This window comes from Tuber melanosporum (genome assembly GCF_000151645.1).
Source record: "Tuber melanosporum whole genome shotgun sequence assembly, scaffold_98, strain Mel28".
NCBI lineage: Eukaryota > Fungi > Ascomycota > Pezizomycetes > Pezizales > Tuberaceae > Tuber > Tuber melanosporum.
In genome coordinates, this window is record NW_003299148.1 from 330,418 (window position 1) to 354,204 (window position 23,787).

The window sequence follows — 23,787 nt, forward strand, 5'->3', positions numbered from 1 at the left end:
TCGCCCCGCACGTCCATCCGATGGATATAAAATCACAGTCTAGCAGTTATACAGGTTGATCCTGTATCCATCGTCAAGCACAGCACAATACTCGAGTGGCTGAAGCTAAGCAAACAATCAATTAAAGTCAAATCCAAATTGGGTAAAACAGCGCAACTGGTCTACAGTAAAGTGTAGACTAGAGTAATCGCAATGCATCTCTCGACTTGCCCACATTGCACTTGTACGATTTCGCCGAATCATCTGAGATCACTCGACAAATGGGGAAATAGTAGCGCTCCGGGTTTCATGATATCAAGAGGTTGCTGTCCGAGGGGATTCTAGGGTCAGGGCTAAACCGAAGGCTCGAAATGCGTCTTTCCACAGATCGAAGCCTACCCCCCCCCCCGCGTGAAGACTGTATGATACCATGTAACCTTCGCGTGGAAGGGGGGCCTGAGATGCCTCTTATCCCTTGTCCCTGACAATAGAACTCCATCTTGGCCCTCCTTATGATACAATGATTACTACAACCCTCTTTCTCTCCTCTCCTTCCTATCCACGGCCATCCATCTTGCAACTATCTAGCTGCCGATTCTACCACAACACTCTAGGTATGATACTTCTTCAAGTGATTGGAGTGCAACCCTTATCCCGCGTTGTACAGGGCCGAGCTATAACTCCTCAATTCCATCCTACATTACCTATCGGCCGTCCAGTGGGTTGCGTGCGGGGGCCCGGATGCGAAAAACAGCCGGATTTCCAAATCCCCCACCAAATGTTACGAACAAGGGATAAATAAAAGGGTACTAAAGAACCAGGAGCGAAAGACTTAACTGGAAAGCGGAATTTAAGTCACCTTGGCATTCTACCCCCCGAACCGGCCCTGAAAAGGCTCAAACACATCAGACCGGGTATCTCAGGCCCCTTTTCCCTACCCATACTTTACCTTTTTTTCTTCCCCTCCCACATCTACTTACTACCCCCGAACCCGTCCGGTAATCGCGAAGATCCAACTATCATAGCAGCAGGAGAAGTTGAGGTGGCCGGTATCACTTCAAGTTGTGGTTACTGGCAGGGTGTTGAAAACGGGGAATGATTAGACCGGAGGTTGCACGGAATCGAGAGGGGGAAAGGGGTTCAGATAAAAAGAGAGTATTGACATAAGGAGAGGAGAGGTTTGTCGATTGTTCAATGAGGTGAGAGAAGATCAGAAGTAAAGTGCGGGAAAGGGGGGAAATATAAAGAAAGATTTTCCATGCTAGTGCATGGAACTGGCGTGTCCTGGTATGATACGTACGTACTCGTGCGGATATATATCTCCAACAACTTGGGTCTCGGCGGCTGCGAGTCATTTTTGATGTTGCGCTCACCCCCCCTGGAGAAGCTACCCTCACGACACCCAACATCGGCGGATATCTATCATAAACCCGCAACAACGGCACCTGTGAATGAATAGAACTTTTAAAAACTCTAGGGATTCGGCGGGTAGGAGTGTACCTCGAAAAAATTGACTTTTGAGCTCAAAGCTAGGTGCACAGTACCCGCCAAAGTTGGTCTGCTCCCGAGGTACAGTATAGAGTAGGCACAGCAGTCACTCTCCTGGGTAGCCTGACGATATATAGGAGAATTATGTCGAAAACTATTGCTCATCAATCAAACACTCGTAGAAACTATTGTCTCTGGTACTTTTGAGGGTAGTATAGTTTTTGTGGGTGGGGTGTGGTCGAGCAGTTCGTGCTGGGTAAGTTTCCCTCACTACATGTAGGTTAGCCCAATCTGCAATACGCGTGATTACTGGATGTTTTTGAGCAACTCCTAATCTACAATCATATTTTTTGGACTTTTGCATGTTCATTTATGCAAAATATATAGTTATGGTAAAATTCCTTCCCCTTTGCCTTGCTTGTTACTGGTGCTAGAATAACTACGTATGGAGGGGACGTATATGAGTGAGAGATAGAGATAGAAGCAATGATAGTGAAGAGATAGAAAGAAAGAAAGAAACCCATATGTCCCAAACAGTAAGTACTCCAGAACACCGAGCGTGAAAAAAAGAGGAAAAGAAGAAACAGCGCAACATGATACAGCTCGGCGGGTGTTGGTCTTTCTGATTGAGCTTCCGACCAAACACTCCCACCTACTCTATAGAAGAAAAACAACACATTTATTCATATTTTTGGATCACCACGGTTCATAGTCATCATCGTTATACGGTGGTGTCAGTCCCCACACTGCCTTCATCCTCCGTCCGTTCGTCAGCATCTTCCCTATACCCGCCAGTGAGGGTGGCAGTGGTAGCAGTAGTTGATCTCCTGCTCCTCCCGGCGTCCCCCTCCTCGCGAAGTGTAGATGGTAGGTTGGGCGGTGTGACGTCTGAGTGTGCCGAGTCGGTTCTGGTTGCCCAGCCAGCGCTACTGGCGGATGGCGAGAAGGGTGGTATTCCGGCTCTCCCGGCTCCTCTACCGAGGCCGCCGCCATTTCCATTGCCGTCTAATCCTGGATTCGAGAAGCCGCCGGAGAATATACTCCCGGCGTCATCGTCATCGTAGCCGTCAAAGTCACCATGGTGGGATAGGGCGCCTGTCAGGCTTTGGTATTTTCCATCCGTGGCGCTGGCGCCGGCTGCAGTGGTGACGCTACCGCCCCCGCCGCCATAGCCGTCGTCTATGGAGCCGGGCCGACTCATACCTGGGCCGTGTGGACTTGGCAGGATGCTCTGGCTCGGTAGGATAGAGAAGATCTCGCCTTCGCCGTTGACGCCTCCGCTGGACTCGTGCGCAAATGGATCTGCGGAGCGGGATATCAGGTCGTCCAGACCGCCGGAGGAATCCCAGCCCTTCTGCGCGATTTTTTCGAAGATCTCAATCTCCGCGCGGACTACTAGCGCCGAGGAGTCCAGTATCCGAGTGGAGGTCTCCTGCGAGAGAGCCAGTGCTTCCCGGTAGTGCGCGTACTTGAGGTTGTCTAGCTCATCTATCTGGCGCGTGAGGTCCACCAGAGCACTGCGAAACGTAGAGAGGTCTTCGTGTGCATCAGCTGCTGCTGGCTGGTTCCACATTGAAAGTTGCACCATTTTTTTCTCAAAAAAAAGGGATCGGGAATACCCACTCCTCTTTCTCTGTCTTGCCAGCTTTAGGTGTTCCCGTTCTCGTTTTCGTAGCTCTTTGCTCTTCTCGTCCGCTTCCTTCTTGTACCGTTCCTCATTCTCCGTTGTTTTCTCCTTGTAGCCGTCCAGTTCGTGGAGTAGCGGCACTTCGAAGCCTCGATATAAGCTCTCCGATAGGATGTGCGTGTTGCTAGCTATCAGGTATTGGAGACCCCCGGCGTTCATCAGACCGTCGGCGGTGTCACCTGCTCCCTTGCCTAGACAAGAAAGGGAAAAAAAAGCGTCAGTGGGTCTAGCACGCTTTGCTATTTACGGGACATAAAATTACATTTTGCGCATGATTCCAATGCTGCTCCAAATGCCGATGCGGCGGCCGCAACTGTAGCTAGAGACTTCCGGTAGGTTTTTGCAGAATCGAGAAGTTCCTCATAAGCCGTTATAGAAGCCGCCACATCGGCCCTCGACAGGAAGCTCTTCGGCAACAGTGGGGGAGGCGGTGGTGGGATGTTCAACGAAGCCGTTGGGAAGGCTGTTGACGCGAATGAGTGAGCTGGAGAAGGAGGCATAGGGGGTAAATTGTTGGGAGTAGGAGTGGATGGGGAGGAGGGGGAAGTCATGGTTGAAATAGTAGTATGTGGGAATGAATATGATTCGAACTAAATGATGGAAACCGGTGGAAAAGTGAGTGTATTACCGGTATGTGATAAGGGAGGGTTTAGTTGGCTAGGAAGGAGAGGAATCAAATGAAATGCGGAGGCGGAAGAGGCTCCATTAGCTCCCTAGGTCGCTTATTAGAGTTTGAGGTGGCTGCCAAGACTATTTTGGTGCTTCTTCCCATGATATGATTGGGAGTGTAATGAGTGTGATAGTGGACCGTGCAGTTGTACAAGTATGATAGATAATTTTATGCGGTAAACTGTTGCGCTTTCACAAAGGTTACAGTAACTTAGACCACAAGTGCCGGGCAATATGTTTTCGTATATGACAGGGATTATCTTGCAGGTTAAGCTGATCAACCGTCCACTGACTTTATCTTGCTCGAGGTGTGTACGAATATTTTCGGTACCTACCGGTAATTAGTAAGGTATGATAGCCGCCTAAGGCTCTTCCTTAAATTCTGATATTTCAAAGGCTCAGAGCGGGGCCCTGGTTATCGTCTGTAGCATAAGATACGGTATCATACTGTGCGTACAATACAGTGGTGTGTATGATACTGCTACAGTGATTTGTTTGCTCGCCTGGGGGACGGAGAATTCGCGGCCCCAGAAACACACCTCCCTCGATACCCTTCTTCCTCTCTCCCCCCGCCCAATGCCCCTCCCATTCTACCCAAGCCTCCTTTACCTTCTCCCACCTATAGTCTCCGCAATATCCTACCTTTGTTATCATTCCACCCTCACACCGCTATCATTAATCAACAGTACTTTTCCATTGGAAGAGGTGAAGATCATAACAACACCCATCTCCGCATCCACCTCCGCATCCACCGTTATGACTAGTGCCGCAGCCATCGTGGTTCCAGCTGCCACCAGACACACTGCCACGTATTCCCCTCCCCTCTCCACCCGTCTTCCGTCTTCTAATCATTATTCCAATGTCTCATTTCTATGGTCTTGCAGATTTATCTTTCTTCATGGTCTCGGGGACACCGGTGCCGGATGGTATGTTTTTTTTTGTGTGCCTCCATCGGCCCCTTGCACTTTTACCCACCGAGCCTCGCTCGGCACGCGAGTCGGTAGTTGGTAGTTTCTAAGAAGCCACTGTGTTTAGGTCTTTCGTGTCCGAGAACTTTCGCCTCCGCAGAAAATTTGACGAATGCTCTTTCATTTTTCCGCATGCACCAATGATTCCGGTTACCCTGGTGAGCTTTCACTCCCTTGTGAACCCTATGCGGTCCAGCTACGGAAGATGGGATGCAGCAGGCTAGCAAGCTAACTATTCGTCAGAATATGGGTATGAGAATGCCTAGCTGGTTCAATATTGTTAGCACCTCTCAACAGATCGCCTGACCTTTGAGCGAGTGATAACTAATGACCTCAAAGGCCTCTCTCACAAATATTCAGGCCGCCGAAGACGAAGCTGGGATACTGGGAAGTGCTCGGAATATCCATGCAATCATCGAAGAGCAGATTGATAAAGGAATTTCTAGTGAGCGAATTATCCTTGGTGGATTCTCGCAAGGCGGCGCGCTTGCTCTTTTGGTAAGCTGCGTCACCCAACTCCAGTTGAAGGAGATCAATACTAACTCCTGGTGTGTTAACAGGCTGGCCTTACTTCCAAGCACAAGCTTGGCGGCATTATTGGACTTTCCGCTTGGCTCCCTTTGCACCAGAAGATTGAGTCCTTGGTCTCCGAAGAGAACAAAAATACTGATATCTTCCAGGCTCATGGGGAGTCGGACAGAACGGTCCAATTCAATTGGGGCAAGCTCACCAAGGAGATTTTGCAGGATAAGTTGGGCCACAATGTGGAATGGCATTCATACCCTTTGCTTGAGCACAGCGCAGATGCCCAGGAGATTGCGGATATGGAGGAGTGGTTGCACACACGGTTACCCCCTACAAGCTCATAAAAGAAGAATACTTGAAAAGGGTGTTCTGCTAGCTCCGAGGTTAATTTATATCTCTGATTATAGCACTAGACATGTCTAAATTGAAATACACCATTTGAGCCGGTACCAGTGCTCGAGTACAGTATCGTAACGCCTTCAAAGTTAAGCACATAATTTTTACGTGACTATAATGACGGTAGAAGTTCAAAACATCCTATTGTTTTATCTGAAGAAAATTTGGATAGAGGAAACAAGATAATAATAGCCGCAACACGACTGGAATCCAGTAACATCTCCCAAACATCGAAAAGGGAAGAAAATGGAAAAGAAAATGGAGCAATGACACCGTTAAAAGCCCCGAACCCCCATCACGATGACCCTCACTCCGTAACAGCCCCCACCACTTTTCTCCTGCCTGTATTCATCATCTATTTATTCAACTCCTGAGCTCTAGCGTGTAGCTCCTCGCGGCCGGCCTTCTCTCCAAGAGCAGAGGTATCCTGCGGTATGACGGGACCAGGCGTAGCCTGGAAATGCTCAGCCTCAGGCTTACGCTCCCCCTCCTCATCCTTCCTCTTCGTATCAAAAACACCAGCCTTGATCGTCTCCTCCGAGGGGATAACCGGGTTCACGGTATTGGCGTCCAGAGCGGACGTATCCTTCGAGTTGATACCGGGGACGACGAGAGGCATGTTATCTATCGTATCGTATCGTGCCGTACCGTGTATACTGTAGTGCGAAGCTGTGAAAAAGCGAAAAGAAAGGGGTTTTTTTTGTGCGTGTTCTCGTCTTTTGATTCTCGGTAGTTGTGAATGGGGAAGTGGTTTTGGTTGAGTTGGGTACGGTGGATGAGGTGCGTTACCGTAAGGTTCTTAAATGTTATACCAGTAACGCTTGTTCCGTGCTCTTTAATAAAGAAAGGCAAACTGGAGGCGGTTGCAATGACGATGGGGTGGGGTGGTGGTATGATACGTCATCGCTGACGAGGAGGTATTAGGTGGCCATGACGGAGGGTGGTGGTGGTGGTGGAATGGTGCCAAGGAATTCCCCCACGTGTGGCTGGTGCGCGCGTGGCGGGGGGGGGGTAAAACTGGTGAGGATCAGGTTCTTATCATACCAGATCTCCTCCCTCCCGTTGGTTTATGGAACTGAAATCACGTCGTTTGCCAGTGATATTATGAGTCGGAAGAAGAGTGATGAACTGGGGGTCGGAGTCACTGTGCCGCCATGTTCGTGTTCGGGCACAACTATCATAATATTATTCGCGTCGGTACGGAACATGACATCATGGCTAAGTTCCATGCCTCGGATATGGGATTCATGTCTTGGTCCCGGTAAACTATCATACTATCATAGTACGGGTACTCGAGCTCAGTACTATTCGTATAGTAGTAGTACTGGTACTGCCTAGATCAGATGTTTTCACCTAAGGTCACAACATATCACTCGTGGACCAAGATAGTAACGTCAAGTATCGGTATCGTATGATGTGGTAAATTATCGCTTGTGGTGGGTTTCTGTCATGCCTGATTTTGTGAACGGGGGTTCCCAGGTGTGCGCGCACCACCTTATTATCCCTACCGCTACCGTTCGCATTCACCAATTCCTTTCGCAAGATAGGGGCACTATACTCGCGAAAAGAAGAGAAAGAAAAGAAAAAAAAAGGCTATGATAACGAATGACGTCTGAAATATCATACCATATGAAGAAAGGAACTCCCACTTTGTCATAATTATAATAATATTATTATTATAAAATGGGTATAAATAAAGTTTCATCTAATTATGCATAACTTACGGTATCATAACTCCCATCATGGGAAGAAAGTGGTTTCAGTTTCTGTGCGTGCGTTAGGTGGTGGTTGAGCAGTCACAATCACTTTGTTCCAGGGACTTGGGATAATTTGTAGCGTGCTTGCCCTTGCCATTTCGATACGAGCGACAAGTTGTTGTTGCCGCCGCAACTTTTGACCTAAGGTTGGCATTCCTACCGTGGCCCCCGCCAAATCAAATTCTTATTATCACACCCGACCTATTCTGCCTGCCTTCATCATTTTCTCGCGCACGTCTCCACAAATTCGCAAAACACGCGAATTATTTTCCAAGGGGGACTTTTCGAGGTTTGCTTCCTCCTCCTGAATTTCTTCTTCCCATTTCCCCCCCTTCCATCTGGAGTTGCTTGGGTTTTATTTTTATTTTTTATTTTTTTGGTGGGGCTAACATTTGTGGTGGGGGGGGAACCTCCGTTTATCTGTCTAGCCATCTCACTTTCAAAACTCCCCAACACCTCTTTCCTCACACTATGGATCAAGCAAAGCTCGCTAGGCTTCAGGCGTCTGTTAGAATCGGTATGCTTCTTTCTCTTGCTTATGCCATTGTGAGGATTTTTTGATCCTTTTCGTTTTTATGCGGGGTGGATGAATGCGAAATCTGGACCGGCCGGAGAGGGGTAATTCTGGTTGGAACCGGACGTGTTTTTTGTTCTTCCTCTTTTGTGTCCGCGTGGTATAAACCCATTGAGATGGAAACTGACCGACCGTTTTCAACTTTCTAGGGTAAATATCTGCCCTCCTGGCCAACGGATGCATTATTTTTTCCGCTGGTTGTTGGAATTCTTGATTTTCTGGTATGGCGCGCTGACGGTGGTCGTCGGTTCTGCAGTGGGAAGGGCACACCCAGGAGAAAGGTCAAGAAGGTCCACAAGAACGCCGGTACCGATGACAAGAAACTTCAGACTTCTCTCAAGAAGTTGAATGTTCAGCCCATCCAGGCCATTGAGGAAGTCAACATGTTCAAAGAGGACGGAAATGTTATCCACTTTGCTGCACCAAAAGGTTAGTGTAGCAAACGTTATCCCAGGCTCCGGAACGCACGAGCCGGTCTATCATACAGAGCTTGGATTGGTTGCTGAAATTCTTACGGTGTACAGTGCACGCCTCGGTTCCGGCTAACACTTTCGCCATCTACGGCAATGGTGAAGATAAGGAACTCACCGAGCTCGTTCCTGGCATCCTTAACCAGCTTGGTCCCGACTCTCTTGCATCTTTGAGGAAATTGGCCGAGAGCTACCAGTCGCTCCAGAAGAAGGAGGGTGAGGAGGGCGAAAAGAAGGAAGGTGATTCCGACGACGACGACGACGACGACAACGACATTCCCGAGCTCGTTGAAGGGAAGAACTTTGATAAGGATGATAAGGAGGAGGAGAAGGAGGAGGAGAAGGACGAGGGGGGCGCTGAAGATGCTAAACCTGAGACTGAGTAGTTCGTGCAGTGTCATCCTTTAAACTTTGTTTGGTATAACTGGTTCTTTCCTTTTTCGCCCTGGGGTTATCAAATAACAAAGGAAAAAAAACAATTCTCTTCTTCTATGAGCTTCAAGCAATGAGGGAAATGTGGGCTGTGTCTGTACAAATATCATAAAAGCGGCTTGTTTTTCTTTCTTTCTCCACAGTACAGCAAGTGGACAAGTGATAGGGATATCCGCGGGAGCATAACATGCCATCTCAAAGCTCGAGCTGGTAGGTTAACACCGTCCCTGCTGTGCTTGAGTTGAGGGTAACATGGCACAGTGCGAACTGTGTTGTATGAGTACTGTAATACATAAGTGCCGTAGAATGCTAGACATGGAGAGGGGCAACACCGGCAATTGCAGCAGTTCACTCGCCCTTCATCAGGATGCGAACACCGCACCTCACGTGATAAGGTACAAATAAGTGATGCCGCCCAGGGTGCACTACGCAAGAGCTAACTTACCGGTATGTGATCATGAAGGGGTTCAAAGAACAGGGGTCCAACCATAATCGAGTATAAGCTCAACATTCGCCGAGATAATTTACCTCACGTCTTCTTCCCCGAAACCCTCTCAATGCACCGACACAGTAGTATCGTATTAGACCGGAAGCGGCCCATCCAGGAAGCGAGCCAGTTTTAAAAACGAGAAGAAGGTATGATAGAAAATCAGAAAATCCCAACACAGGAAGGAAGAGGGGGTATAGTTTAATATAATATACGGGTAGGTAGTTCGGAACCGGCCACAGCTTCCCCCATTTGCTTTCCCTGATAGATTGTTGTAGTATCGTACCGGCATTGTGTATACTTCGCTGTTGATCCCACCCCCCGATTGGACTATAGAGGGAGAGGGAGCTATCTGTCGTAAGTTTGTGTTGCCTTTTTCACGGGGGGTGGTAGTATGTTGTGCCTTCAGTGAATTGGTATGGCACAGTATAATACTATGTTGGTGTTTTGGCACCTTGCTCGAGAGTGAGTGGGAATTGGATTGGGGTTGTTAGCTCTAAAACACAAATTCCTATGATACACTGAATAGATATACGTGGATTGATCTCGAGTGCCTTATCTGAGCCATCGCTACTATATATAGCCATAGCAATGTCTGAGCTTGAAAGTCACGATACTGAGCACTGTATGATACACTTGCGAGATGTGAAAAGAAGAAGAAGAAGAAGAAGAAGAAGAAAAAAACTTGCAGTTAAATCATTTACTATGGTGTATTATATTAGTACTCTTGGCGGAGTTTCAAATTGGGCCGCACTAACTTACTTGTAAAGGGGAACTCAGCAGTCACGCTTAAGTCATTCACTTTCACCCCGCCAGAATTAAGGTAAACACACCTAATTGAGGGGTTGGAATGAATTAAAATTAGGCTTGGGAACGTGGAATGAAAATAAAATAAAAGAAAGGAAAAAGTGATGATTGAACTCTTCCGAATAAAATAAAATAAAAATTAATAATGGCAGTGAGGGACAAAGGTACATTAATGCAATTCCAAGGAGATTTTTTATTTTCATTTTCACGTTGTCGGGTAGGGCTTATTGTATCACACGAAATTTCCCTACCCAATTTAACCACAACCCAATTTACGAGTACCCGCCAGCCCACCTGCCCCTCCATCCCTCCTCGGGCCCTCTATTTTTCCCATCTCCCCACAACAACCACAAAACCACAACCACAACCAAACCATCAAAAAAAAAAAACTGATCAACCAACCAATCGACCAACCAGCCCAACCGTAGAGAAAAAGCCGACAACAAAAAAAGAAGAGAAAGGATGTCCAATCCCAGAATCGAAGACGTAACGGAGGATGAGACCAAGCAAGCCGAAGTCGAGGACGCCGACTCCAGCGATGATTCCGAAGCTGGTGATCTCATCGGGGGAGGAGTAGGGGGGGTAGGAGAGGGTGAAGCCAGTGGTATTCCGGCCGGAAGCAGCGTCGCCGTGCACAGCAGGAACGAGAAGAAGGCTCGCAAGCAGATCGCGAAGTTGGGGTTGAAGCACGTCCCTGGTATTACTAGGGTTACCTTGAGGCGTCCGAAAAATGTGTGTTGTGTTATTATATATATATTCAAGGCCCCGCGTTGAGGGGGGGTACGGGAGTGGGTACGAGTAGTGAGTGCTAATGCGGGTGGCATGGATGGGTGGACAGATTCTCTTCGTGATTAATCAGCCGGACGTGTATAAATCGCCCTCTAGTAATACTTGGATGTAAGTTTCTCTCTCTCTCTCTCTCTCTCCCTCTCTCGTTTGCCCGGTAATAGGTGCTGATGCTGGGTTGGGTAGCATATTCGGCGAGGCAAAGATTGAAGACTTGAATTCCCAAGCCCAAGCCAACGCTGCGCAGCAGCTCCAGCAACACGAGAGCGCTGCCAACATCGAAGCGGACCTCGTTGCTGCCGCGGCCGGCGGCAGTGCTGGCAGTATGGGGGACAAAGGTAAGGATGCGCAAGCACTCCAGAAGAAGGAGGAGGAAGAGGAAGAGGATGGGGAAGAGGTCGATGAAGAGGGGTTGGAAAATAAGGATATTGAGCTTGTTATGGCCCAGGTAAGCTTCTTCCCGTTTACCTTTACCCGTGGCTACTATGGGGAGTTTCCGGCGCTAATAGAAAATCCAGGCAACCGTTTCTAGAAAGCGAGCTGTCAAAGCACTCAAGGAGAACGACAATGATATTGTCAATTCCATCATGGCTCTCAGTGTTTAGTTTAGTTAGTTTGGAGAAGCGGAGCTTTTTCTTGTTTTCAAGGGTTTCTTCAATAAAATTGGGGTTTGGGTGAATTTTGATTGTTATTCGCTCCCGTCGTTCGTCATGTGAATTCGAATGTGAATTTTGTTCGAAAGGGATTAGATTAGGATAGTGAGATGGGGAAGGGATGGCGGTTTTCCCATAACTTTACTTGTCTACTACGGCTATGGCCCCCGAGGGGGATTGTGCTAGCTTGCAATCGAGACAATGGCGAATGTAAATGTGGATATGGAGGGCATGAGTGCATAGCTGCTAGTATTTGCCGTACGGTTCGAGCACTCCAAAACATGCACTAGATATTAGATTTTTCAAAGTCTATAGGATCAGCGACTACAGACATTACTCGAGAATTGCAGGAAAGAAGGAAAGAAAGAAAACTAAGGTGTTAAAAAGGAGAGGGGATGAGGTGCGTTGCTGTCGGGATTCACGACTGCCCTCTTTTTCTCATCTTCTTATCCCTACTCTTGATGTGGGATGGGGATGACGGGGATGACGAAAAGGGTGTATTCGAATATAATAGTTTGGGCTTTTCCTTTGGGGGAGTGTGGGTGGTGGAATTGGAATATTATGTGTATGATATTACTATATATATGTTCCCTTTGGTAAATCGTTAAATGTAGATTATATTGTTCGAGCACTCCAAAGCGTGCACCAAATATTAACCTTCAGAGTCTATCTATAGGTAGGCTCAGTAACCACAAGAGTTCTTGGAGGGAAATTTCCCTGTTCCACTCTCCTCCCATAAAACCCCCATAACAAGCGCAGGCCCCTCTAACCCCCCCCCCCAAACAACGGCAATTCATCCCAATACACGCGCTCACGACAAACTCCAATGTACCACCAACAAGGAGAAATCCCCACCCGGGGAAGGGTGGTTGTGGGTGAGTGATTTGTGAATGTTCGTATTTGCTTGTTCAGAGGGGGGTGGAGGTGGTGGTGTCAGTCAGGACAGCTCATACCGTAAGTAAATACCTCGTAAGCACTCGAATATATAAGAGAAATTATCTAGGACATTTCAATTGCTTCTCGTAGCAAGGTGCTGTTTTTCTTCTTCTTTTTCTTGTCTTAGCTGAGAGCTGAGTTTGCAGTGATTTGCCTACCTTATCCTGGAGGGTGGGGGGGTTCAACGACATAGCATATTTCTCTTGTGTTCGAGTCCCGGTACTTATGGTAGTTTAGTCAGCGTGGGGAAACTGTGGATGATACTGAAGATGCTGAGTGCTGCTACACCTGCGGGGAGGAGGAGAAGGTGGGGTATTAGAGAGCGTGTTCGAAGGGTAATTGCGGAGGTGGTTAGTATGATAGGTGTAGGAGGTTCTCTTGTGCGCCTGTGGGAAGGAGTGTTGCAGGATGTGGTTGGGAGAATGAGAGGGTAGGTCCGTGAGAGTCTTTAAGAATGGGTATAATGTTTTCTTCTTGTCCCCCCGGGAGTGGCGGGGCGGGTATTTCTAGTGGAAGGGTACGCTTTAAGTGTGCTCTGTCATTGCCGATGAAGCGCACATGTGTGCCTCCATACCGCCCTTGGCTGAACAGCACGCCACTCATCCCCCGAATCCACCCCACAGCAAGGCCACCTCATCCGTGGAGAAGGCACCAAATCTGCACCCGTCCTAGTGGACCTCATCTAGAAGCCTGTTTTTCCCGGGAATGCTCTTCACAGCCCACCGCAATTCCATAAAGATTCTCAGATGCGAGTGATTACTGGGGATATATGTCCGGATCTGGCCTGTCCTCTAACGTCTTCCTGCTCTTCCCTCTGGTTTTCGCGCGGCGGGCGCGGATTGGGAATTCTGTTGTTGCTTCCCCGCCGACTACCACCCTAGCATGGTCGGGGAGGATGTGGTATTGGCGTAATTGGTAGACCATCAACCGGGATTACGCCCTCTTGGGCCCGGGGCCAGGCTGTACCTCGACGAGGCGGCGGGGGGGATCCGATGCACCCCGTCGCCGCGCGGATCTGTGGTGGAGTTCCCGCTATAGCTGTTATCTATGGAGACATGCAGGATGAAGCATGACAATGTGGGTCCAACTTCAACTCCAGCAGCTCCTATAATCGTGGTCGGTAGGCAGCGGGAAATTCTCATACACCGTGCTGAGCCATAACACCTCCGATAGGAACTCCTCGGGAAACAAGGAAACACAGTTGTGAGACGGTAGCTTTCTAAACCTGCTAGTTGGCATTCGGATTCCGTGACTGCTTCACGAACCGCCCCTCGTCCCCAGCGCCGGTACGCCCATACATGGCTCCTCTTGGTGTCCCCGCTGCCCAACTCCTCGCTGAGGAGTTGCTAAGCGATGCACATGGGGACAGTCTTTTGAGAAGGTCACCGAAAGGCGGCGGAGCGGAGCCAATGCTTTTCAAATTCGAGATTTGGAAGAATTTCGCGGGGACCCCAGACTATCGAGAGAGAGTAAGTTTCGAGGGCCTTTATTATCCTTGCGTCGGAGGCTTGGGAGAAGACCTTTATTATGCAGGAGTAGGGCTTTATCTATCAAGAGGATGCTTTCCAGGGTTGGGCTTTGACGGCTGAGGAGACGGTTTCGTCGGGAGCTCAAGCGAGCGCCTTTTGGTGACTGGGAGAGCTTCCGGATATCTTTCCAGTTTTTGAGGTTGATGGTGGAGAAATTTGTCCATTTCCACTGCCGTCTGCAAACCCACTGAGGGGTTTCGGGGCTTGTTATCGTTACGGTTGCCCCTGCAGACCATTAGGAAAATGCGCAGTTGACTACAGGTACTTCTTCGTTTACCGTATGTATGTCTCACACCAATGTCCTTCTGACCCTCCCAGGCCTTGCAGAGTCTCAAGTACGGTAGATGATAAGGTACAAAATGTAAGAGCTATGGTATCGACATGTCTGATCCGATCTGAGCTGACCTGATCCAAAGTATATCAGTGGTCCACAGTAACAGAGAATCTCAAACATTCAATCCAACACTTTCGATACCGTAATTTCATGGCGATTTGAAACGGGCAGTCAATTCCTCAACTGTATCTACCATATTATGGTAGGATATACCCTGTCGGTTTGGCTTAGTGGTGGGTAGACAATCAATGGATTTCAGGAGAGGGATTCCTACTAAGGGACTTGATAGATCTAAACCTAGCACCAGTAATCTACTTGCGCTAGTACAAGCACTGCAGACTACCGGTAATGTTGATGCGTACCTGGGTCGTGAGAGCTTGGCATTGTCTTCCATCTCATAAGCCGCATTTGTACTACGGTACCGAAGTACCTGTAGACGCCGAGGCAGGGACAATTCGATGTGGGATCCGATGCGAACTTCATCGATCGACAGAAATATGGGGGCCAGGTTCACTGCGATACTTAACCTATCACAAGATCATGAATGGAAAGAAGAAGAGAAATACCCAACACACGACATGTCACCAGCCTTGTGAATCATAAATATAGACTAGCATAACACTCTACTCGATTGTAAAAAAAAAAAAAAATTGAGAGGGAGAAGTGAGTTGTTGTTGGCAATGTATCCGTATGTACCGGTACCATATCTCAGCTGTGATGGGGCATAATATTGTAAAGTATCATATCGGTATCTACCATCCTTCAAACACCGGCAAGCAGCATAAGAAGCACAATGCCTCGAGGTCGATCACGGAAGAAAAAAGAAAAGGAAAAGAAAAAAAGAAACAAAAGGGATTCATGAACAATCGGAACTCGCGTACCGGCCAACTCAAACAGGCGAAATGTTCACGTCCTCTGTCACTCATTCCCGGGCAACATTGCTGATCATGTTTTGGGTGTTGTGCTCGAGTCTTGCGCTCTGGCGACCGGCTTGCTCCCTGGCTGGCTGGCTGGTTGGTTTGACACTTCGCTTACCTTATTTTGCACCCCTTGGCGGGAAGGGTGCGGAAAGGCAATAGATTGCCTCCAGCCACCCGGACAGTTAACCCAAATGAGAACCCCTCCAGTGGTTTTGCTTGGACGAACTTTGGCAGCAGCGCGATCACCAGTTGTTTCCTTGTACAAAATCCACCAATCAACATCTGTTGTGGTCTGGGGGGGGGTCCGGGTGACTCGGGAGGCTGTCTGTCGCTTTAAACAATTCGGCTCGGGGGGGGGGGAATTTCTGGCTTCTGTTGGTCGTCCCCCTCTCCCGCCCGCATTGGCGCTCCATAAATAGTACCCGTACCGGTACGTACGAGTACAGTACAGTACTGTACGAGTACTATAAGTACTCGTACACCCTACAAGAAAGCCAAGTCCAGTCAAAATTTGAACATCTTTCAAATTGGGAAAGCCCGGGGTTGGGATGCCGGGGAACTTTACGGGGATGGCGCGAGCAATACGATAAGAGAGGAATGAACAGCCTTGAATGACCTCGTTTAACTGTAATTTGTGCATTGCGAGACGAGACGCGGGGTAAATTAAGCCCTATGTATGATATTCGCGATCCTGCTGCTGAAATCACGACAGCCTGTCAGCCCCGCCCACACACACGTTCTCTCTTACTCACTCGCCGGTTATCGGTGCTTGTACATATCATACCATACCGGTACTGGCACTATAATATTATGATAGAGCATTGCAGAGTAGAACACTCGTAGTGAGACCCATCGCAGACCCCGGAAAGCGACAAATGAATGGCTCAAGCCGTGTGGAGCCTTGGCGGGGGTTCCCCATTCGTCGCAAAAAGGTTGAATCGAATGGTATTGGTACTGTACAGTACCGGTATCACACCAAGTCCCTCCCATACGGTACAAGCAATTTTTGACAACCAAGTAAATGTCAAAGCTCAGACATACAGTGCTCGAGTGACATTGCCTGCTGCTTCTCCCCCCCTGCCGGTATGGTGCTCGCAGTTGTTTACGGTACTGTATCATAATAATTGCTCTTTTTTCCCTTCTATTTTCCCTCCCTTTGCCTTCAGTACCGTAGTTAACCCCTACAGTTTAGGGGGAATGACCTGATGGGCCCTTCCTACTCGAGTACTCGTACAGGTAGACTTCTTTTTCTTTTTCTTTTCTTCCTTGGAATTCATAATTCTCTCTCCTCAGTCCCTGCATGCATCCAATTGCCCTTCTCCACGCATCGCTTCTTGGGGGGGGGTATTATTTGCCTGCCCCGTCTCACTGCCCTTTCACAAACTACGATACACACCCAATGACTGAATCCGGTCTCCCATTTTGAAAGGACGATGGCGCGAGTTATTTCTTAATCTTGCATCGCATTGCATCGCATCTGAGATCAAAGAAACCCTTTCTCACACCACTATGACATTTGCCCTTTGATTCTGCCTTTCGCTTCTGCATCCGCGCCTCTGCGGTCCCCCTACCTTTCCGCTTATCAGCCGGCCCTCCTTTTTGATCCGTGCTCTTATAATAAATCTTTCCCTCACCTCTTGTTTTCTCCAGCACTTTCTCCCTAATCACGCACTCTCTCCTTCGCCCATCTTGAAGCTACGAAGATGTCCGCATCCAGAAGCCTCCTGAACCGCCGATCGAGACCTGTCAGCGGCGTTTACGTCCCCTTATCACCAAGGGATTCTTCGGCACGCTCTTCAGTTCATTATACGAATGAATTGTTAGAAGATGTGATAGTAGTCGAAGAACAAAACAAAGGTGCGGGAGCGCGAACAAGTGGAAAAAAAATACTTCCCATGCCTGGACCGCCGCCGAAGAGAGACCTACCTCCTCCACCTCAATCTCCGCCACCACTGTCTCCTCGAGATCCACTGCGTGGGCAGCCCTGGAAGAGCGCTGGGGGAAGCTCCGGCCACCGTCATTCGCTAGGATATCCTGTGAGCATCCCAAACCCTGAGTCAAGGTTGGAGCTATCCCGCTCGGCAAGTGAACGGGAGGCCATCCAGAGGAAGCGCAGATCACGCGAGGAATGGGTCAAGGCCCGCAAGGAAAGGGACATACAACAAATACGCATGGTGATGAGAGAGAAGAGGCTCGACGGGAAGCTGTGCGGCAACAGCGAGAGGAACTCCGGAAACTGGCGGGAAACCATCACTCCTCCGAGTACACCACCTTTGTCACAGAACCTCCGACCAGCCACCCCGGCTCTCACTCCGGCTCCATCCCCCACCTCTACTACCGTCCCACCTAGCAACTCATTTAAAGATGGTAGTTGCTCGACAATATCAGCACTATCGGCATCAGCAAAGGAGATGGAGCTCGAGGAGCGTGTGCTGGCATTGGAAAGGAAGAACAAGATGTTGGAGCAAACAATAATGGCTGTTATCCGAACCGGTATAGGGCCCTCGCGCAAGGGGTCCTTCTTATTACAAGCCAAGTCCCTAGAGGAGTTTCTGCAGGAATTGAACCTCGATGAATGAGTGGCTGCGATATCTTGTTTGGCTGCTGGGGTTTTATTGGTCTGGTTTTTTTTTTTTTTTTTTTTGGCGACGAGGTATTTGATTTTTTGTTTTCCGTTTTTCTTACCGGACTGGAAAGAGAAGCCTAAATTTCTTGTTAATATTTTTGTTCTGATAATAATATATTATTATGTCAAGCGGTCCGGCAACGTTCCAACCCTCTAACGGGGTGGAGAAGTGCATGACATCCTTGGCTTGATATCACTACCAGACTGTGATCTCAGATGAAATTGGTTATACCAGCTGTAGCCATTGACCGTGCTTGGTGCCGGTGGCGGCGGTACTGACTTCATATCAGATTGGTATTCACAGGAACAGTTCTGTAGGCTCGGTGTTGCGGCCGCATCTCGAAGAAATTGCCTGATACTCGAGTACACCCGATCAAGCAATTGAACCACACCAAAAGGCAGTATGAGATCATCCCGCTGAGCAAATATCAAGCACCACCAACTACCGCCACTTCGACATTCCGGTTGAGAAAGCCTTCGAGCGTCTCAAAGTAAGCACGTGAGATCAACCACCACCAGCCATTCAGTCAGCCAGTCACTGGGTTCCCCTTACCTTCAGATGAAATAGGAACCAAGTCTTCCGCTCCAAGTCACCCCTCCCATTGCCTAAATGCTACCTCTGCGGTCTTTTAATAGCATAGGTGGCCCTGATACCATGGCCCTCCCACGCCCCGACCATCCACGCATGGGTCTCCTAGTTAATTGAGTATCATGTCTGCAGAGTGGGAAGGTCGCTCGGAATCACCCAGCCCCGGGGGTTTACTGTAATCACTGAGTAGTGAGGCATGGTGAGAAGTTTCAAGTTTGTAAAGGAGAATAGGGGGGCGTGTGTGGGTGCGAGGTTTTTCTTGAATAAACTAACTGACGGGTACCATAGCTCTTTCGTCGTAAACTGTGATCCAGGAGTCAGGGTACCGGTATTATCACAACGTTTATGGGATAGCAATCGAGAAGTAAAGGGGAAAAGGGAGAGTTAAGGAAGGGCAGACGAGTGAAAGGGCACGATGGTGAAATGGAGGGGGTGGATGTTTGGATCGTGAGTGAATGAAAATGTTTCCCGAGTATCACAAAGCAAATAGCAGAACCACGCGAGCCCGAATCATTCTCTCCATTATATCTCCCCTATTGAAACTAAATACGGCACGACTAGGTATAATACAGTACGACTGAATCCGCCTCATTTGACTATCGCAGCTTATCCCAAGATCTCCCCAACCAGGACCTCGCCGCAAAAGCGGCAGCACCAAGGCACCCCGCATCCCTCCCTCTCGCAGCATAGATATCCATCCTCCACTCTGTCTGCCTGCCCCCCCGCTTGCTGCATAAGAGGAAGAGGTATCCAACTGTATGCACCATATGTAACGTCTGTGGCTCGCTCCGCTACCGACGCTTCGGAACCCCCTAGAACAGACGAAATCCAATTATCTCTCCCCTTTCCTCCAGCTTGACCTCACCCCGCACCAGCCAACCAAGAAGAACTTTTTTATTTTTTCTTCCATTTCAAACCCACTCTAGCGCATCACCCTCATAACCTACAATGGAAAGCTAAAACACGCGCAAACTAGATAACTCACACATACACCTTCAACCTTGTCGTAGCAAGACAACACTTTATCCTGACCTGACACACACGGTGACACACCTAGCCTAAACCTAACGCTCGAGAGAGAGATAGCTCACCTTACCTCACCTCTAAACCTACCTACTCTGCTCGAGGACTTACCTACCCTCCAACGTATCCCTCTATTCACCTATCTCGGATAGCTCTAGCGACGGCGCTGAATTGCGACCTACCTACACCACTCAATCGACTAATCCCCCGAGAAACGAACGAAAGACAGAGAAGAGCACATGTAACCACCAATGGACCCCCCAACAGACCACACCCTACACATCTCCCGCGAAGACCTTAACTACCTAACAGCGACCCAACGCCGACTCCACCACAACCGTCACCAGCATAACCACCCATCAACCCCGTCCTCCTCCTCAACCACCAATACTGCCAACAGCGGCGGTTCTCTGAGCCTAGACCCCCAGGCACTCGCTGCGCTATCGAACCATTTTGATGCGCTGTTGGCGGCGATCACGAATCGTGTTGAGACGGTATATAATACCTTCTATTTCCGCCCCCCACCTTCTTTCACCCTTTCGCACTCTCATTGAGGATTAAGGGATGTGAGGGGAGCCTTTAACTAATTTCATTAACCGTTGACTATTTATTATATAGTTGTCCGCGCAAACGGTCCGGAGTACGCAAGCGTCTCATCGGCGAGCAGGGGGTGTCGTGGAAGCTGCTACGGTCGAGATAGAAACGCTTAGGGATGTGCTTAGGCAGTGCGACGAGCTGCAGAATGAGTTCCTGAAGATTCGGAGGATTGGTGAGATTGTCAAAGGGTTTAGGGCTAGGGTTGATGCCCTGGAGAGGAGGATCGGGAAGTAAATCATACTTTTATGATCATAGAAGGGCTTCTTATTTAGGTGAAGGCGGGGGGGCTATATTTCCTGTCTCTGTTCTTGTCTCTTTTGGCTTATATTTCTACTTTCCGATAGATGATGGGGTGGGTATTCCTTTGTAATTGTGATTTCCCTTCTCTTTCTTCCCTTCTCTTTTCTCCCCCTCTTCCCCTTTGTTCTCCTGTAGGAAAGACATCGAGGAGAAAGCGTGATCTGTGGGGGTTTTCTTTTCTTTTTTTGTAATACCATCGTTTCATTGCTTAAGGTACGAGAATATCGCATGCAGGAAAATCCTATGGCGCGGATCTACGGAGTTGGTGTTCTTTATGTTTTATATTTTCCGCTCTCTTTACCTCTCTATATTGTATCTCACACACGAAAGCGTGGGCGCCGTTGTTTCTGTATTCACAATGGTTGGATCCTTCCCCTACCGATATCTCATTGCTAAGAGAGCTCCTTTATTTCGCATTGCTAATTTACTTATCTATATCAATTATTAATCCCACCCGCATCTACCTACCGGACTAACAATAAAATTTGGCGTGATATCACCCTCAAGCAATGCTAATTTGGATGGTCCCATATGGTTCCTCCTGGCTGAGGTTAACTAACCCTCTAGTACCCAACAGAAGTAAATGTGAAAAAGCACTGGCTACCACCTCAGGTTTACTACTCCCTGGCAAGAGGAGATGCTCGAGAGTTATGAGGTTGGAATGGCCCATGATCTCTTCATCGTCGTTGCGACTATCCAGTTTACGGATCTCATCTTTGAGAAAACTATTGGGATCCCATCGAGCAATTAATAAGGTTAACACAATAGGGTAACGGGGACGGAGACAAACTTGAAGAAATCCAGACAATCTTTTTCTACGGAATTATTAGTTTCCGCTTCGGAGTTGGTACCCAGGTTGAAGGACTCGAATTGCTCTGCCATATCAATCAAACCTTCGCCAGCGCCAATTTCAGGAATATCAAGATCTTCGTCTCTCTCTCCGATTGGTGATCGGAGGATGCTCATCCGTCTGATGGCTTTAGCTGCCAAGGGGCTGCTTTGACGAGAACGTCTGGCCGAAGAGTGACCCTGAAGATCACCGCCAAAGGAACTCGAAGGAAATCCACCAATTGAGGGCTGACGAGAACCAGGCCTAGACCCAGGAATCTCCCCCTTTGCCCAGGGCAATGATTGTCGGCTAGATGGATGATAGCCCTCACTTCCTACATCTGAGCCTTTTCTCCCAACTTCTGACTCTGGGAGGCCGAGCCCATTCTCAGAGCGCGGTAGGAATGTATCATCTTCTTCGTAATTATCAGATCTAGCTCTAACTCTTCTTCCTTCTTCGTCACCAATTCCCTGATCTTCAATCGCCCTCTTACGTTTTTCAGTGGACCCACCTCCCTTCTTAATAGCCTCTAGAATTGCCTCGCCTGAAAACATGCCTTGGAGGAACGGATTTTTTAACTCTCCAAACACACTCCACTTGAAAATAAGAGTGTGGGCGTTCTGCTTAGCAAGTCTGGAAACTTTGGAAGCTCGGGCTTTCTTGAGAGCCGCTGCCATGTTCTCAAGATAGTGCTCAGTCCATAGCGTTACTTCTTTACTCTTGATTTCTAATTTGGTGTCAATTATTAGCCCCTTTGGCAGGGCACGACCACGGCCTTTCTTAGTATTTCCTATTACCGCTTCGCTTCCTGCTGGTTGGGGCTCAGGTTGGACATATCCCATCCCAACTTGTTGAGAGCCTCCGGGCTGGTGAGAAGAATTATTGGAAGTCTGCGCGTCGATAGAGGCATAGGCATCTAGGTCTTGAGAACCCACAGTCTAGAGAACGTAAGTATATCAAATTAGTAGGAGGCTGAGCACTTACAGTTCTGTCGCGGGCTTCTTGGTGTTCCGTCGCCGCAATTCCGGCGAAATCTAGACTATTTAACCTCCCACTTCTCTCTCTACTCCCCGTTCTTGAATCACCCCCGGCATCCGGGAGATGATCTGGAAGCATTGGGGGTAACTGAGGAGACGAAGCTTCTTTCATCCTTCCGTATTGATCAAACTCGAATCCTGGATCATCCAACAGTACTGCGCCGGGGGTTTCGGGGGCGAAGTTTTGATGCGCCTCACCCGATGTGTGAATGGTACGAGACGTAGAACTCAAAGCTGATGAAGCGGGAGGATGGTCACTTCCACCATAGCTAGAAAGGAACGATCCGATCATGGCGGAATTGTCATCTGCTAAACCAAAACCATCTTGGTAAAGCACTCGAATGTCATCTGCCAAGTCGGCATCAAACGCTGGGTCATTCTCGAGAACTAAAGGCCTTGGCCTGGACGAAAACTTTAGTATGATTCCCTTATCTATATATCATTACCTACTTGAGATTCCCGTGAGTCAAATTGATGTCGTCAATAATCGCCCGCGCCTGGGCCGAAGTATGGGTTCGCCTTATGTTGTTAACCGCCTGACTCGTATCAATCAGCATATATCTGCATTGCTCGCCAAAGACCCTATTCCCGCATCTTTGTTAGTTCCAAAATCCATAATGTTGGGTTGTCCAAATGACTATAACCTACCGCGCAACACCGCAAAGAAGATTTGATTGAAATCGTAGTGCCAAGGGTACATCGGGCTCGATGAACGACTGACAGGCCTCAGGTATTTGCACAGCCATAATATCCTTGCGGCTAATTTTGCGATGAACATTTTGTGTGCCAACAGTTGCAGCTAACCTAGAGTTTGTATGAGTATACCCGCTCGGAGGGAGATTGTACGCTTTCATACCAGACAGTCCCCACACCGTAAGGGCGTGAGACAAGATACTCGGGCGAAAAAAACATTTTATTTATTCTTCGGCTGTGCCAGGGGGAGGAAGTGGTTAGAGAGGGAAAAGATCGGGAGAATATCTTCCAGGCTAGCTATTCTCCTAAAGAGGGAGGGGACCAAAGGTGCAGGGAACTGCTTCCGGGAAGAAATAGGATGAGAAGAGAGAAATGGGAGCATTTACCTTTCTCCTTAAGGTCACTGCTGTCGCCGGGGAGGGCACAATTACGTGGGCTCCTCACCAGGTTAGGCAGTTTGTAGGTGTTGGGAGTTATGCACACGACATCACTCGGATGAATGCCAAGACCAACAAAGTATTGCCAAGACGTTCGAGCTGCTATGCTCTTGATCCCGACACAGTTTGGTGCCAATTACAGGCAAAAATTCTTCGTGCCCTCATTTTATAACCCTAAGCCCGAAAAAGCTTTCCCACGACACGGGAATGTACCACTACTATAGCAGATTCCGGCAAATTTGTCTTGAATGCCAATCCC

At 48.6% G+C, this 23,787-nt stretch overlaps 6 protein-coding genes, besides 1 other annotated feature; 4 read left to right on the forward strand and 2 right to left on the reverse strand.

The window, feature by feature from the left end:
• Positions 1-1,854: 1,854 nt before the first annotated feature.
• Positions 1,855-3,654, reverse strand: GSTUM_00012216001 (uncharacterized protein; the record flags this gene model as incomplete). XM_002842420.2 has 2 exons in its annotated part: positions 1,855-3,345; positions 3,417-3,654. 2 exons carry the CDS (start codon positions 3,652-3,654, stop codon positions 2,189-2,191), a joined length of 1,395 nt encoding a protein of 464 aa, XP_002842466.1. The 3' UTR covers positions 1,855-2,188.
• Positions 3,655-4,255: 601 nt separating this feature from the next.
• On the forward strand, positions 4,256-5,784 carry GSTUM_00012217001 (uncharacterized protein). XM_002842421.2 has 6 exons: positions 4,256-4,632; positions 4,708-4,749; positions 4,859-4,949; positions 5,035-5,070; positions 5,131-5,289; positions 5,352-5,784. Exons 1-6 carry the CDS (start codon positions 4,400-4,402, stop codon positions 5,658-5,660), a joined length of 870 nt encoding a protein of 289 aa, XP_002842467.1. The 5' UTR covers positions 4,256-4,399; the 3' UTR covers positions 5,661-5,784.
• A 52-nt stretch (positions 5,785-5,836) lies between these two features.
• GSTUM_00012218001 (uncharacterized protein) lies at positions 5,837-6,597 on the reverse strand. XM_002842422.2 has 1 exon: positions 5,837-6,597. Exon 1 carries the CDS (start codon positions 6,329-6,331, stop codon positions 6,068-6,070), a length of 264 nt encoding a protein of 87 aa, XP_002842468.1. The 5' UTR covers positions 6,332-6,597; the 3' UTR covers positions 5,837-6,067.
• Positions 6,598-7,940: 1,343 nt separating this feature from the next.
• On the forward strand, positions 7,941-9,015 carry GSTUM_00012219001 (uncharacterized protein; the record flags this gene model as incomplete). XM_002842423.2 has 3 exons in its annotated part: positions 7,941-8,015; positions 8,325-8,472; positions 8,568-9,015. 3 exons carry the CDS (start codon positions 7,941-7,943, stop codon positions 8,897-8,899), a joined length of 555 nt encoding a protein of 184 aa, XP_002842469.1. The 3' UTR covers positions 8,900-9,015.
• Positions 9,016-10,542: 1,527 nt separating this feature from the next.
• On the forward strand, positions 10,543-11,704 carry GSTUM_00012220001 (uncharacterized protein). XM_002842424.2 has 8 exons: positions 10,543-10,792; positions 10,826-10,971; positions 11,078-11,136; positions 11,212-11,317; positions 11,350-11,363; positions 11,396-11,473; positions 11,544-11,567; positions 11,624-11,704. Exons 1-8 carry the CDS (start codon positions 10,702-10,704, stop codon positions 11,628-11,630), a joined length of 525 nt encoding a protein of 174 aa, XP_002842470.1. The 5' UTR covers positions 10,543-10,701; the 3' UTR covers positions 11,631-11,704.
• A 6,925-nt stretch (positions 11,705-18,629) lies between these two features.
• Positions 18,630-18,710: a sequence feature (Short protein (GSTUM_00012221001, CAZ86662.1) was converted to a misc_feature.).
• A 9-nt stretch (positions 18,711-18,719) lies between these two features.
• Positions 18,720-20,596, forward strand: GSTUM_00012222001 (uncharacterized protein). XM_002842426.2 has 4 exons: positions 18,720-18,811; positions 18,901-19,059; positions 19,174-20,129; positions 20,254-20,596. Exons 3-4 carry the CDS (start codon positions 19,887-19,889, stop codon positions 20,464-20,466), a joined length of 456 nt encoding a protein of 151 aa, XP_002842472.1. The 5' UTR covers positions 18,720-18,811; positions 18,901-19,059; positions 19,174-19,886; the 3' UTR covers positions 20,467-20,596.
• The last annotated feature ends 3,191 nt before the right edge of the window (positions 20,597-23,787 follow it).